This window comes from Artemia sp. Qi Xiang Cuo, chromosome 3 (assembly GCF_049724085.1).
Source record: "Artemia sp. Qi Xiang Cuo chromosome 3, ASM4972408v1, whole genome shotgun sequence".
Classification (NCBI taxonomy): Eukaryota; Metazoa; Arthropoda; class Branchiopoda; order Anostraca; family Artemiidae; genus Artemia; species Artemia sp. Qi Xiang Cuo.
Window position 1 is genome coordinate 21,199,401 of NC_142796.1, and position 17,019 is coordinate 21,216,419.

The 17,019-nt window shown below is 36.0% G+C and overlaps 1 protein-coding gene across 2 annotated transcripts in view; it reads right to left on the reverse strand.

Moving 5' to 3' along the window:
- The window catches only part of MED9 (mediator complex subunit 9), a 30,404-nt gene extending 14,885 nt beyond the window's left edge, over positions 1 to 15,519 (reverse strand). The window contains exon 1 of one of the 2 annotated variants that reach the window (XM_089086844.1): positions 15,393 to 15,519. In XM_089086844.1, coding sequence (XP_088942970.1) covers positions 15,393 to 15,454 — 62 coding nt within the window. In that variant the 5' untranslated portion in view covers positions 15,455 to 15,519. Of the gene's footprint in view, positions 1 to 15,346 lie in introns of both variants that reach the window. The other variant, XM_089086845.1, reaches the window with a different exon arrangement.
- Between the last annotated feature and the right edge of the window lie 1,500 nt (positions 15,520 to 17,019).

Here is a 17,019-nt window from a genome sequence, read left to right on the forward strand (position 1 = left end):
GAAACCTCTACAGTACCGTTCTCTGATACGTTGAATATGACGGTGTGATTTTCATTAAGGTTCTATAACTTTTAGGAAGTCTTTTCCCCTTTTTTCGAAAATAAGCCAAATTTTCCCAGGCGCGTTACTTTTGATGAGTAAAATTAAACTTGATGAAACTTATATATTTGAAATCACAATTAAAATCTGATTCTTTTGATGTATCTATTGGTATCAAAATTCCGTTTTTTAGACTTTCGGTTACCATTGAGCTGGGTCGCTCCTTACTTACAGTTCGTTACCACAAACTGTTTGATATGCAAGTTTTTAGGAGCTTGCAGTCATCAGCATATAGCGTCAAAGGATTCTTCAGGTTCGTTGTACAGTTATTGATACACATGCTGACAAGCCTAATTAGTTCTAGTTAGTTCTTGTAGTCAAATACTAATATGAAACCCGTGCTTTACTTGAAGAGCGGTTTCTTGGGTTTTCTGTTTCCGGAAATCTCACCGGCTCTGCAGTAGCGAAACAAATCATCAGCCAATGCATTACGTTTGGCTTAAAAATTGAGAAATTTGTAGGGGTTGGTTTTGATTGGGCCAGCAACATGTCAGGCTTCTATTCTGGTGCACAGGCAGAAATTAGGAAAAATTATTCGCATCTGATCTACACCCATTGTGCATCACACAGCTTAAATTTGGCTTTATGTAAAACTAGTAGGTTAGGACTTGTTAGGTCAACCTTTGCTACTATACAGCAGATTATATCATTTTTATTATCCTCACCAAAAAGAACGAATATGCTTATAGAAGCAGTCGCTGTCATTTGTCTCGATAGTCCTGTGAGGAACCTTGTGAAGTTGTGCGAAACGAGATGGGTGAAGTGTCATGATTGCATTTTAGTTTTTATTTCTTTGTATTGTGCGATTATTTCCGTACTAGAGGAAATAGTTGGTAGCATACAGTGCGATACGGAAGTTATTTCAAAAGCGAATGCGTTGGTTTCAGCAGCAAGCGAATTTAGTTCTATGTTCACAATGGCTATGCTAGAGTTTGTAAGTGCCATAATGCTCTCTGTCTCTAAGGCGCTGTAAGCCGAAGATTTAGACTTAGTTGAGTGCTGTCGGCATGTTAAGCTATGTTCTGATACTTTACTGCAGTCAAAACAAAATAATTTTGAAACCATTTTTCAGAAAGCCTATGAGCTGGCACAAGAGTTAAATGGCACTCTGACTGTTCCAAGGTCTATCCACCAAAAGTCCAGCAACAATAATGAGTCCGTCAAGGTTTTTTATCGCGAGTCATTGTTCGGACCTTACTTTGCTTCACTTATTGAAGAATTTGATCAAAGATTTTTGCGCCATCAGGAGGCATCTTTCAAAAAATCGGAAGGCTTTTGCCAGCTAACAGCGAGTCATTAAAAATTAATGAATTTGTGAACGCTGTTGCTGTTTACTAGGGATTTCATGGGGGTAGACATGCGCTCGAAAGTGAGTTAGTCCTTTGGAAACAGAAGTGGCTCGGAATGTCTGAGGAACCATCAACTGTTGCTTCGACTCTTGCGTCATGTGATGCAAAATTTTTCCCATGCATCTGAAGACTTTTGACGATTTTTCAGACATTACCAGTGACTACCACTTCTGCTGAGAGGAGCTTTAGCTATCTTAAGCGATTCAAAACCTATCTGCGGAGCTCAACGGGCGAGGAGCGTCTGAACGGACTAGCTCACATGACCCTGAACCACGATATCCAGGTCGATGCTGACCAAGTTTTTGATCAATTAGCAGCCAAAAAAGACTGGCGGCTGTTACTGTGAGAGGTTAGGTCGTCTTTCGTTGCTCCTTTCTCTAAGTGCAGGTGATTCTGTTTTTTAAACTTTAATTGTGCTTCATCCTCTGTAAACAATGTTAATATCAATACATTTCTTGCTTTCATGGCTGCTATATTAGGTAGACTGAGGCCCCCACCCCTCTGAAACCAAATTCTGGGCAATTGTCTGATATAATATTATTTTTTATTTATTTGGTTCCCTAAAACAAGGGTCCTATAGGCAAATATAAGGAATAATGCACTTCGTTTTTTATATTTTCTAAATTCTGCTGCTTCGTGGCAGTTCCAAAACATCTACTCGCCCAAAATAGAAACTCTCACTGCTTCTAACTTTTTTTTTTAATTCTGACTTTGTTGGCAAAATTTTGTCATCCATTCTCAAACCAAAAAAGTCGACAACTAGAAATACTCACGACAAGTGTTTACTTTTCATTTATTTACCTAGCTACCCCCCCCCCCCATACCCCTCCGCCTGAAATCTTGCACTATGATAGATAATTTTCTTGCTCACATGACTGCTATAAAAAGGTAGACTGACGGCCCCACCCCCCTTGAAACAAAATCCTGGATACACCACTGATTGGGAGGGTAATAAAAACAAGTGTTTCCCCTATAGATATCCCTTGTCCCCTTTTTTAGTGCCTAAAGCTATTTCCTTTCAATATCCTTGTCTGTTCTTTTCAATGAGATTCCCAACTCTAGGCAATTTCTATAAACATGGAAGCAAAATTTCATAATCCCTTTAAGAAAAAAAAATGGAAAGACTGGTTTTGAAGGTATTTGTTCTATTTCTTAAACTTCTATATTCTTGAAACCTTATGAAGGATTCCTTGCACATGGGCTCAAGGAAAAAATCCAACCTGAGGCAATTTGGGAACTTCAAATCCACTTCAACTCCCAATTACCTTGTTCAACACCATTGGAATAACTCTTGAAGAACTGAATACTTGGCTACAATATAATTTCTATTGGTTTCGAAAAAGAATTTGATCTTGTTAATCAAAATAAATTAGTTGAAAAACTTGTCATTGAATTTAGTACTAACTCTACTTTCATTAAATTGGTTGCCTCCTTCTTATCAAATACATCAGAAGCAGTTAAATGTTCAAATCAATATTCCAATCCTTTCCCTGTACACAATGGAGTTCCTCAAGCTACTCTCCAAAGCCCCTCCTTCTCTGAGTCATGATTAACAGCCTGACTGAGGAGTCTTCTGACAGATGCAAACTCATTGATCACTCTACAGTTGTTGTAAATTGCCTTAGAAGTTTACATGAGGGTAAGCCCTTCTAAATCCATGACAATGCCAACTTGTTTTGTTAAATTACTTCACTATTTCCTGATTCTTATCCCTCCTGAAATTTCTGTGTCCTCCTCTAAATTACTTGGTCTCACAATTTGGAGTGAAAGGACTAAATGGTAGTCCATATAACCTTAGAAGCTACAAATTTTAAAATTGGAACTCTTCTATTTTAAAGTAGGGCATCCATGTTAAAAATATCATCCATTTAGCTAATGCAAATATCCCCCTGCTTAAGCTTCCAAATAAACTTGGTATCCCCTTCCCCATTCTTTAAGGATATATACTCCTTTGTCCACCCTCATCTTGGATGTGCTTGTCCAGTTTGAAACTCTGGCATTTCTAGGATGTCCTATACTCTTCCACTCTAAAAAAAGGCTAGTTTAGAAATGCTTTATTTCAAGAGATTTATATTGTACCATCATTTAAAAGAATAAACAACAACAACAAACCCTTGTATAGAACACATTTTTCCAAAAAGACACTTTCCACCCAGATTGTACCCTTTCAGGTAGTTCCCCAGCCTGCTCCAACCTTATCCCCCATTTGTAGCTATACATCCAGATATGAGAAAACCTTTGTCTTTAATATAAATTAAGAAAATAGTAAACAAAACATCCTACTAGTTTCACTATTCTTATCAATTTGTACAGGCAATGCCCAAATTTTGGATTTGTTCACTTGTTTTGTTTTTCCTTCCTTTTTTTTAAATCCCTTTAATTTTTTTATTTATAGGACCTATTCTTGTTCATTGTTTTATTGACTTATAACAGTTTTTGCCTTTTTGACATGCTATAATAATAAAAATAATAATAATTTATTTATTACCCACTATAAAAAAGAAGCAGAGTACATCAAGAAAAAAAAAAAAAAAAAAAAAAAAAAAAAAAAAAGTAAACTTGCACACTTAACAATCAAACAGTTCGTGGTAACGAACTGTAAGTAAGGAGCGACCCGGCTCAATGGTAACCGAAACTCTAGAAAACGGGTTTTTGATACCAATAGATACATCAAAAGAATCAGATTTCAATGCTGATTTCAAATATATAACTTTCATCAAGTTTAGAGCTACCCATCAAAGGTTACGCGCCTGAGAAAATTAAGCTGACTGTCAAAAAAAGGGGGAAAGACCCCCTAAAAGTTATAGAACCTTAATGAAAATCACACCATCATATTCAGCATATCAGAGAACCCTACTGCAGAGTTTTCAAGCTCCTATCTACAAAAATGTGAAATTTTGCATCTTTTGCCAGAAGAAAGATCACGGATGCGTGTTTATTTGTTTGTTTGTTTGTTTGTTTGTTTATTTGTTTTTTTTTTTTTCCCAGGGGTGATCGTATCGACCCAGTGGTCCTAGAATATCGTGGGAGGGCTCATTCGAACGGAAATCAGAAGTTTTAGTGCCCTTTTTAAGTGACAAAAAATGGAGGGCAACTAGGCCCCCTCCCACGCTCATTTTTTCCCAAAGTCACCCGACCAAAATTTTGAGATAGCCATTTTGTTCAGCATGGTCGAAAATATGATAAAAATGTCTTTTAGGATGACTTGATCCCCCAAAGTCCCCAGGGGGAGGGCTGAAAGTTATGAACTTTACTCAATGTTAACATATAGTATTGGTTATTGGGAAGTATACAGACTTTTTCAGAGGAGATTTTTTCTGGTAGGTGGGGGAAGGGGAGGCTCAGGGGCGATATGGCATGATCTTTCCACGAAGGATGTTTTCATGGGGGAAGGGATATTGCTATGAAGGGGGCACCGGATGTTCCAGCATTATTAAAGAGAAAGATCCGGAATTAAATAAAAAAAAAACAAGTTTTTAAAATGATCAACTGATTGTGATTAAGAGGTAATTTTTAAATAACCGGAAAAAAAAATTAGAAATATAGTTTAAAGAGCAGCGTTATGACTAGGGGGCGAACCCCCTAATATACGTGTTAAAAATTTATGAATATAGAAGTTCGTTACGTAAGTTAATTCTAAGTTACGTATATTTATTACTAATAAAAACGTTCGTAAAAAAAATTAAACAAGTTTCGAGAAAGCCATTTAACCAAATATAATATGCCAATTTTGTTTTTATTATTCATGTACGGTGAGCCAAAATCAAAACCTGCATTAATTCAAAAACGTTCAAAAATTAAATGAAAAAAACAAGTTTTTTTAACTGAAAGTAAGGAGCGACGTTAAAACTTAAAACGAACAGAAATTATTCCGTATATGAAGGGGCTGTCCCTCCTCAACGCCTCGCTCTTTACGCTAAAGTTTGACTTTCTCACAACTCTATTTTTTTAAACAATAAAAAAACTTTAGCGTAGAGAGCGAGGCGTTGAGGAGGGGACAGCCCCCTTTATATACGGAATAATTTCTGTTCGTTTTAAGTTTTAACGTCGTTCCTTACTTTCAGTTAAAAAAACTTGTTTTTTTCATTTAATTTTTTTATTTACATAAAACGACATAAATTATGGTGCGCAGTAAGACCTGCAGATAACGACAGCTTTCCCGCAAGCACAGTCACTTTTTCCCGTACATCAGGGAGGCCGACTCGCGATATTAGATGCCGGTTCCGGAACTGCGGAGGGAGGCACAAAGGGTACCGAGAAAATTTAAAATAATAAGTTCAGATAGAATTCAGATCTTTAGGCTTCAGAATTGGAAGAAAACCAGATGAAAAAGAATAGAATGATTGCAAAATGAATAATATAATTTCCCACGCGCTTTTCTATTGTACCTCCCACTATTTGCAAATATTTTTTAATTTCATATCTGTTTTTTTTTTTTTTTTTTTTTTTGCAGTATAAAATGTCAGCGCCCAAAGTGTATTTATATTATTAGTAATGTGAAGACCAAGCCACTGAAAAGAAGAGACACAGGGAACAGAGGAAAAACCACAGTTAAGAGGGAGACTCGCACCCGAATTAAATGAAGTATATTCGCACTTATCACAATCAACATAAGCCCGATCCGTCTGAACTGGTCTAAGATCCAGCTGACAGAATGTGAGAGCCCAGCCCTAGAACGACAGACAAGGAGAACATCGTCCGCATAAGTAAGATACAAGACATCAATTCCATCAGAAATGAAAGTAGAAGGCAAAGATGAAAGGAGAGGAGCAATACAGAACTTAAAAATAGTTGTAGAAAGCACACCACCTTGACGGATCCCACGCCAAAGAAACACCTTTGAATCAGAACCTACTCCATTACATTTTACCTGAATAAAAAAATTAGAATACCAATACCGTAACAAAACAACAATAGAAAGGTTAATATTGTTGGAAAAAAGGGAATAGAGTGCATGTGAGTGGAATATGCTATCAAAAGCTTTCGAAAGATCAAGAGCACAGATATGAAGAGAGATTTATCATTAACAGATTTGCAACAGGAGGGAAGCTAGAACACAAAGGGCGTGCTGACATCCAAGGCTTTTTTGAAAACCAAATTGGTTTTCACCAAAATTAACATTTCTGAAATGAAAGGGAGAAGAATATAGTCAAAAATTTTGCTAAGAGTGCACGAAACAGTAATTGGTCGATAAGAACTACACTCTGACAAAGTTTTTCCATGCTTCAAAACCGAGTTGACTGCACCACAGAGAAAACTGTCGGGAACCATAGAAGTAGATAAACACATCTGAAAAAGTAGCTGAAGGTGATCTATCAAAGTTGGGCAAACTACTTTTAGATGATAAGAAGAAATTCCGTCTTGACCAACAGAGCTATATTGCATGTTCTTAATAGCTTGACCAACATCAACAGTAGAAACCGTTAATACATAACTCTAAGAAATACAATTAGGCAAACACGACTCAAGAAGGTTACTACAAAGCTTTTCAACTTCCAGGTTCACCTTGCCGAAAATATCATTATAATACAACACCCAAGTATGAACTGCTATAGGACTTTCAGAAAAATCACTACTAAGCTTATCAGAATTCAGAACATGAGACCACTCCTTTCTCGACGCAGGAAAAATCAAAACCAGATACCCTAGACTGCCGTAAACGTTTTTTATAAGCACGCTTGGTACTTTGCTTCAGATCAAAGACAACTCCTTGATTTGGCCGACTGCAAGACACCCATATTCATAGCCAAAAACTTAGCTTTATTCTTTACAACTTTTAATTCTGGGTCCAAAACCCACTCTGGTTTTCTAGTTTTAACTTTAATCTTTTCTAGAGGAACAGCAGTCTCCTCTGCTTGTTTTAAGCACCAAATTATTTTACCATAATATTCATTTAGAGATTGTTATCATTTGAAAAACGGTGAGTAACTTGAAGCAAATGGTAAGGAACTTTTATAGAGCCCAATAACGCGGACAACGTAGTAATATAAAGTGCAAAATTAGCTCTACTCCAGTTATTCCTGTAAAACCACTTAGAATTTTGTGTAAATGGTCTAATAGAATGGGAAGCGACTAGTGAAGCAGAGAACGAAATCGGGAGGTAGTCAATATCACGATCGTCTTCATGAACAAGAACATGTGATACATTAATATTTGGCAAGGAAACTACATGGTCAATATTAGACAAACTTCCAGATTGGTAAATATATGAATAATCAACACTTTTCTCGACTATTTTATAAGCAGAAAAAGCATCAAGGACTATATCAGATCGAACTGACTGACTTGTAATATCTGTGTTGAAGTCACCAACCAATATGAAATCATAACCAGTCGATACAACAGACGCAAGAATAGCCTTAAGATTTACTGAGGCTTTCATATACGCGTTTAAAGCGAAAATAGTTTTTTTGTTACATGGGAGATACACATTTATCAGCACAGTATTATCAAACCGAACCGCAAGGATGAATTTATCACTGTGAAAACACACTGGAGAGAGAAAACTCAGGTTATTCTTAACAATACACGCGAGGCCTACAGAAGGTCTACCAAAAGTAACCTCAGCATTAGTTGTAAAAATGGAATGATTACAACTTCTTTTTAACACGTTAATACTAGTAGAAGTCAGGATGTGTTCTTGAAGGCATACTATGTCAAACTGTGATGAATGTCAAAATTCATCAATCATATGCTCCTTTAAACGAGTACCATTTATATTAAGTGAAAAAATCAAAACAGGCACAATCATTTCTTCTTGGCAATGATATCTCTCAGCACTTTGCATCTAAGACTAAAGGAGGCATGATTTTCACCACAATTTGCACATCTTGCATCAAGCTGGCACGGAGAATTCTTGGTGGGAATTTGAGGGCCCACACAGCATGCACACTTTGCAACCAAACTTGCACAATCAGCTACTCTGTGGTCTGGAGAACGGCAAGCTTAACTGTGCCAGTGTCACCAAGCCACATAGCTTCCACCACACCTGGATATCCTTGAAAGAATGAGAGGTCTAAGTCCTCTGATATTCCTCTGACTATCCCAAAAAACGGCTAAGTCATCACCTTGGATGGAGATTCTGCTAAAATCACTGAAATAGAGTCTTTGAATTCTTCAGCAGCAGATTTTTTAACATTGATTAGCCATTTGTCACCTCGCAAACTCAGTTTGGTAACTGCATCATGACAGCTCACTTTATTGAGCACCTCTTTGCATTTTATCAGGTCATTTAGTGTTTGCAGCACTTTAGAGACAACAACAGTCTGTAGAAACTGTTCCATTCTATTCAATTTTGCATTGAAACTCGAATAAACCAAAGCAGGGATGACAGGTACATCATTTGGAGAACGAATTACAAACATTGGTAGGTCTATGTCTTCATTGTCACATTTCTCAAATATACTTAACATATCCTTCAGATGGCTTTCCAAAGCCTTTGGCCCCTGTCTTCTTGGAAGCTCAGTCCCAGGTACAGCTGCATCGTAGAGGAGTTTTTTTTTTTTTTTTAGCTTTGATTACACTCGGCAAGTCCAGAAAAAACTCCTTTACAAATTTCAGCAATCTATTTTCATTCACTCCATTATTACAGTTAAATTGCAAAAAATTTTAAAACATGCAAAAAAACAAGTCCATTATTCATTATTCCCTGTACATATCATAAGAACCAGATACCAATAAGCGAAGGCAGCCTAGTTTCCTGCTACCAGATCCCTGCAGGATCTATTCTATCTATGTCTAATTTAAATTTAAATATTGACTAATGAATGACTTTTCATGCTGATAATTCTAATTTTGGCACTTTTTGTTTGCTAGTCTTTCAGCTTTTGTTGCATTTTATGCTTTTGTGTTTGTCCTGTTTTTATTTACTAGCCCCAAATTTGAATTTGGCCATTTAGGACCTGTGATAGTAAGTTTTCGAAATAATAATATTATTGTATCCTAATTGTGTACAAACATTCTTAAAAAAGGCATCAAAGTTACCTTAATTAAAAACCAAGTTTTAAAATAAGAAAATGTCAGAATATACAGTTCTGTCAAAAGCAGAAGTAGTACAGGATGTCTAAATGCAGACAATGGATATTATAAACAAACAATTACAAGAAAAGATAAAATAAAACTCTCAAGGCTTAATGCAGTTGGCTGTTACAAAAAATTACATGGTACAAAGACTAGCTAGTTCCTTATTCACAGTAAACACAGCAAAAGTCCTGGTTTGGTGCTAAGTCCACAAACAATCAAGGTTATTTGTAGATGTAAAACCAAGCTTGGTGCTAATTTGAAGCAATGAAAAGTGAGGTCACTAGCATTTGCCTCTCTAGAGGGGTGCTTATACCCATAGGTCTTCCTGCCTTTGAGAATTAAATAATATTAGTCTAAAAATGTTCTGATTAATAATATTAATCAAATTAGATAAGTCCAGAGTTTGTACAAACAATCTAGGGGTTGACATGGCCAAAGACTAGTTAAGTCCTTGTTCACAGCAAACACAACCAAAGTCCCAGTTTGGTGCAAAAATAACTGAAGTCCAAAAATGACATAAGTCCTAACTTGATATAAAACTGACCTTGGTGCAAAGAAAAGTGAACTCGAAGCTGGAACTGACTTGGAGCAAAACAAATTAAATCTTAACCTAACCTAAAAAACCAGATAAGTCCTGATTTGATACTACATTCAGCTAAGTCCACACAAAGTGCAAAAGCAAGTCAAGTTCTGACTTAATGCAGAAGAGGATCAAAGACCAAGCTGCAGGTTTTTGCTGATGCAGTATCAGGACTTAAGGCAAATGTTAGTTAAGTCCAAGCTGTGGACTGACTTGGTACATAGAACTTTGTGCAATATTATACAAGAACAGGATAATTAGTTCCTCAATACATAATGAGCTAAATGTAGACTTGGTGCAAACAAAAGCAAAGTCCAGACTCACTGTAAAACAACTTAATTCATGTCTCTGTGTGAAAATGAGCTAATTCAACACTATGGAATTTGGGAGACCCAGTACAAAACCATGTGAAGTCCCAAATAGATGCAAAAACTAGTCGTTTCTAAATTTGGTTCAAAAACAAACTAAATTCTGCACTGGTGTAAAAATGACATGTCAAAGCTACAGGACTTTGGTGATGCTGGGCACAAGCAAGTTATTTCTGAACTTAATTTGACAACAGCTGGAATTAACATAGTTTAGATCTTGGCTAAAACATCTAGTGGTAACATGTGATGGTGCTGAGGTGAGATGGACAACATTTTATCAAAAGACATTATTAAGTGGTCATGCCTATCTTATAATAATTCAAGCCAGAGATTTTCTAATGTTTGAACATGATCTATTACTCTGTTTCCAATTATGATGGCTACTGCCTATTTATGAATACCTTCAATTTTGCCACATAAGAAGCTGATATTCTTGACAAAGGGGCCCCAAACAGGTGCATTATTTTGAGTTGTGGTGTTACATAAGTTTGAAAGTCCATTTTGCCACTGTTGCTATTGTACCTAAATCAGTGCATTGCAACAAAAGTTTGGATGGATACATTGCTGATTTTTTAAAGCTTATAAACAAACTCAATAAAAATACTATCAGACAAAAACCCAGCTCCAAGGATTTTATATGACAAAACAGTAGAAGGGGAGGGAGGAAATCAGTGCATTGCAACAAAAGTTTGGATGGATACATTGCTGATTTTTTAAAGCTTATAAACAAACTCAATAAAAATACTAATGGACAAAAACCCAGCTCCAAGGATTTTTTATGACAAAACAGAAGAAGGGGAGAAAAATCACATGTGTAGTTTTTTCCTGTGGTTGAGAGTCAATCTAAATCATCAAAGAAGGAACTTTGGAAGATATTACTGAACTATGGCTCTATAACTTGGTTAGATACTAAATACTTAAGAGCAAAATAGAGACCATCTACAAACTTGAATCACTCATCAAAACTTGTTGATACAAACTTTATCAAACATATGAAGATAAAACTGGCAAGTTTGGCCCCTTAAAAACTGTCGTGTCTTTTTTTTTTTTTTTAAGGGAGGCTAGAGACATTCCAACTTCAGACTTTGGACAAACAAGTCCCGTGTACAGAAGACTGATGACTTTTGAGGAGTGAGTGGAAAGGTTATGGTTTAATCAACCCCAGGGTTGAACTAGCACCAGCAGCAGATTTTTTAGCATGTATACTGAATTTTAGTTCATTGTCAATTGTGACTCCAAGATCTTATTTGTTATTTAAAGAGGAGATTGGGTGGCCTTAGAGAAAATAAGACCAACAAGGATTCATTTGTTGAAGAGAATGACATGGCACTTGGCAACAAGTAATTCAAGAAGCCAAGTCTCAGCCCATTAAGCAGTCCTGGATTATTTTGCAGAAATGCATGATTTGCACATTCCAAGGCTGGTCTACAAAGCTTTGAGCTATCAGCATAGAGTGTTAATTTACTACTAATAGTAGAAGAAGCATCATTAATAAAGATATTAAATAGTGTAGGACCCAAAACGCTTCTTGAGGAACCCCAATTATTTGATTCCTTATTAATATAACAGTCATTACCTTGATGATGCATCTATCCACCCTCAACAGACTCATATATAGCCCTAATAACATTTTTTGGTAGAATTCTAGTTTGGCTACTTTTTGCTATCTTGGAAATGGATTATGGTTAGGAAGATAAAACTTTTTTAATGAATCTAGGGCAAAAACCTACTCTGGGAAAGTATTGCCAAGCTTCCATGTTAACCCTTATCTGATTTCAAAGTCTTAGAAATTTGCCCACAACATTTTACCTTAATTTTCAGTTATCAGTTTCTTTTTCTCTGGTTTTAGTTCTAAAAATACAAATCCTGTTTTTGAGTAGAATTTAGGCCATATCAATGGTTTTTTTTTTCTGAATTTAGGAAATGAATTTGCAGATCTTTGAAAATTCATAAATTTAGTTTGAGCAAAGTTGTGAAGCTGAAAACAGTTTTCTTGTATTGCATTTAAGCAGTAGATCTGTTTTTGAAAATTTCAATCTTGTAACGCAACAATTATTAAAGGTAACTGTTCTCTAGAGGGAGAAGGAGATGAGCTAGGTAATTCAAAATACCCTCCCATAACATACTTTAGTCTTTATACCCATCCCTGAAAGTTTCATATCCCTAACCTAAGTCCTTTCCAAGATAGCAAAAAGTAGCTAAACTAGGATTTTACCAATTATTCCTTGTTGTAATTTTTACTATTTGATCTGTTGTACAATGGGTGTCTGCTGCATGGAGACTCAAAGATATCCACTCTAGGCTAGCCTGAGCACAATACCTAATTGAATATTGGATAAGGTGCTTTGGATTTCAGGTGCTGATTTCTAGAAAAAGAAGTATAAAAATACCATTTTAAATGAGTTTAAAATATGAGTCATAATTGAAGGAAACATGATAATTTGATTAATGTAACAGCCTAGGCTTATGCTGCATATTACAAATAGGAATAGCCTACCATTATACATTATAGCCTACATTATATATATATATATATATATATATATATATATATATATATATATATATATATATATATATATATATATATATATATATATATATACATATGATATATACATAATATATATATATATATATATATATATATATATATATATATATATATATATATATATATATATATATATATATATATATATATATATATATATATATATGTATATATATATATATATATATATATATATATATATATATATATATATATATATGACCATCTGGAGATGGGGGGGGGGATTTGACACAAACATGACTTAAGTGAGAAAAGAGCATAAAATTAGAAATCTAAAAATGGCTCTTCTTGTTCAAAGCAGGTCTCCTTCTGGAGAGCTCCTACTGTGCACCTTTACCATGTAGTGTTTCCATTAGAAGAGCCACAGCCTATACCAGGCTTACATGATACCAAGCATTGGTAAATATCTTGTGAGCCTAGCTCTAGCCTACACTCCATAAGGAAACATATTAAAACAAAAGAGTACTACCGTTTTCACTAATGAAGGAGAATCAATCTTCTCTGAGAGATGTGGAGTCACTAGTTGTGTCTTGCAGGGTAGTGTCTTAGGACCTATCCTACCCTATTCAATATCTACATAAATGACATTTTCTAGCAAACTATAAATCCTCTAACCCTCAATGCTGAGGACTCAAAGTTGTTTGGTGCAGTCAATCATGGGTCATTACACACACATCTTGACCATATAGAAAACTTGGCAACAGAAAACTATATCCAGTAGGTACAAGGCCCTTGCTAGGCCAGTGCTTGATTTTGGTATGTGCATAGCATCATCAGGGTACAGGGATGTTGTACAGCTTCTGGAAGGGGTGCAACAGAGAGCCACAAATGCAGTATCTAAGATGAGAGACAAGCCTTATGATGAATGTTTGAAGGAGAGGAAATTATATAAACTGGTTTACCCACAACAAAGAGCAATATGCTTATGACATATAAGCTTACTTCACAAGAGACCCCCTAATTCATTTGTCTATTTCCCAAAATTTTAGCATAGAAAGGAGGGGAAATTCAGAGAAGCTGTTCAAGCCCTCTGTCAAAACTCAACACTGACAACAGTTTTTCAGTAAATTTCTAGTGGGCTATATAATTAAGCTAAGATGAAAGTGAAAACATCATAAACTTACCATCATAACCTTCAGGGCCCCTTTAAGGGTTCAAGATGCAATTAGCCCTAGAAGCAATTCTTTATTTATGAAAGAACATAAAAAAAGGTGGTAAATATTTACCAAATCATATTATTGAGTTATAACCAAAATGAATATACTACTTGATGCTTTTTTTATGCTCTTATGAATATAATAATCATTTTTGTCAGAAATTAATTTTTGCCCTCCCCCCTAACCTATATATACCAATTCAGGGTATATATTTGCAGATTAGGGGTGGGGGGGGGAGTAAAGTTTAAACTTACCTCTCATTTACATCAGAAATAAAATTATCCCTATCCCCTTAATATGCAAATATATACCCTGAATTGGTATATATAGGGGTGAGGGCTAAAATTCATTTCCAACAAAAATGATTATTGTTTGTAGAGCATAAAAAAGGGCATATTCACTTTAGTCATACCTCAATAATATGATTTGGTAAATATTTACCAAAAAGGCATCCAATGACATTTTCCTTTCATCTTAGGTAAATTGGTCAAGTTCTACCAAATCATATTATTGAGTTAGAAATAAAGTGAATACACTATTTGATGCCTTTTTTTATGCTGATAACAAATATAATAATCATTTCTATTGGAAATGAATTTCAGCCCCCCCCTATATATACCTAACTTAACCCCAAATTGGCATATATAGGGGGGAGGGGGCTGAAATTCATTTCTGATAGAAATGATTAGGCCTATTATATTTGTAATCAGCATAAAAAAGGTATCAAATGGTGTATTCACTTTTGTCCTAACTCAATAATATGATTTGGTAGAACTTTACTGGTAAATTATCCTATAGCCCATTAGATATTTGCCAGTTTTTCTCCTGCAAGAAAATCACTAGGACCTAGAATAATCTCTCAAATGCAATAGTCTCAGCACCCATGACAAAGTTTTCAAGATATTCTTAGATGTCAAATGAAATGGTGTTCCCTGGAAACCCCTTCATCATTCACATCATCAAGTATGGAGCAATTAACTAATCAAGATGGATCTTAATTTGCTCCAAAGTGCAGATTAAGGTAATTAGGTTTATTAGGTATTTCCAAATATAATGGTTGCTTATCCTTAAAATTCAGTGAAAAATATCCTTGGCAAGACCAGCAGTTCAAGAGAAGTAGACTAGCCTAGCCAATTTTTTTTTCACACCAGGTAAGTAGGCTAGTCTTTCAGTTTGATAAAAGATTAATGATGAACCTTAATAGAACTTTCAAGAAGAAATCATTCCGAAGCATCACCTTACATTTTCAAGACTTCATAAATAGTTGGCAGTAAATTTAACTCTTTTTCATAAAGAAGTGACATAATTCTTTATAATTATTGCCAAATGCCAACTGCCAAATCTTACACCATCTAAAGCTGAGTTAACATTCTCCGTTTTCTGTTTAACTAGGACAGAATTTTAGAGACATATGAGGCGGCCCTATGCTAGAATTCCACCATATTAAGAAGATGAAAATGCAGCTGTGTGATATGTTTATCTGGGCTTTGCCTTAAATCAGGAGGATACGAAGCTGATTTGGACGACTTCTTAGATAGTTGTCCTCGGAGTGATTATCTTGTAACGGAGGGAGCTATATGCAAGGCCATCTCCCACCTAAAACCTAAACAATCTTTTGGGATTGACAGGATCAGTGCACTCCATCTAAAAAGTGGTGGGCCCGCTCTCATTAGTCATGTAACCCTCCAAATGCAGATTATCCTTATTCAGGGTATTGTCCCAACCACTTTCTCAATTGGAGATCTTACACTAGTTCCTAAAAAAGGAAATTTTACCGTGCAATGCTCCTCTTTCCGTTCAATCACCGTTGCTACTTCTCTCTGCAAGTCATTTGAACTTTTATTCGTAGATGAGTTTGAAAAACTGTCTTGCAGTCCACCAAGACAATTTGGTTTCCAACGTGGCATTGGTTGTGCGGAAGCGCTCCATGTCGTTGCATATGCACTCCTGGAGGCACACAAATCAGGAGAAAGTCTAGAGATCGGGGGCTTAGACCTGCAGAGAGCGTTTGATTCATTGATTCATGCGCTTACGTTGCTAAACTCAGCTAAAAGAGGAGTGAACTCAAATGTCATCCGGGCTTTCCTTGATCTTTATTCTCGCCTTCGCGTGCGACTCAAGCTCCCTCCCGATAAAGGCCTTCCGCCAGCCCCACGGTCAGCTTTGATACCAGTCGGTTAAGGTGCCCGTCAGAGAGCAGTTTTATCCCCCAATTTCTTCAATAACTACATTATTGATCCTCAAGACAGCTGTCCTTCATCATGCATTCTCAGTACCATTGACATCTCCCTAGTATGCTATGCTGATGACACGCTGAATCTCAGCCGGACGCTTAACCCCCTTTCAGAAATATTCTCATGTCTGCAGTCCAACTACGAGAAAGTCGGTCTGAGATTTAATTCCCAAAAGTCGGAAGTCTTGCTTTATAATTGGAAGAATGACCCTCCTACTAATATTACACTAGGTGATTGCTCAGTAAAACCAGTTGATAAAATAGTATTTCTGGGGCTGCCAATAGGTTCCTCATTACAGCATACGCGTTCCCTCCTGATCTCACATCTTGAACGGCGAATATCCAGCTCCTATGCTTTGATCGTTACATCCACTCTGAGATTTATCATCCACTACTGGCAAGTATTTACAGCGCTACCGCTCTGCCACATATATTATATGTGACCCTTTTCTGGAATTTATTGGCAAACCGTGAAAAGTCTAAAATCCGCTCTTTATTTTTATGTTTTACAAAGTACCAACTAAAATTGCCACCTTGGACATAAGATATTTTTCTGATTCAGCGCTACAACCTAGCGGACCCAAATCTAGCTGTTGAGACACTTATTAGCCGGCAAAAAACAAAACCAGCAATTCT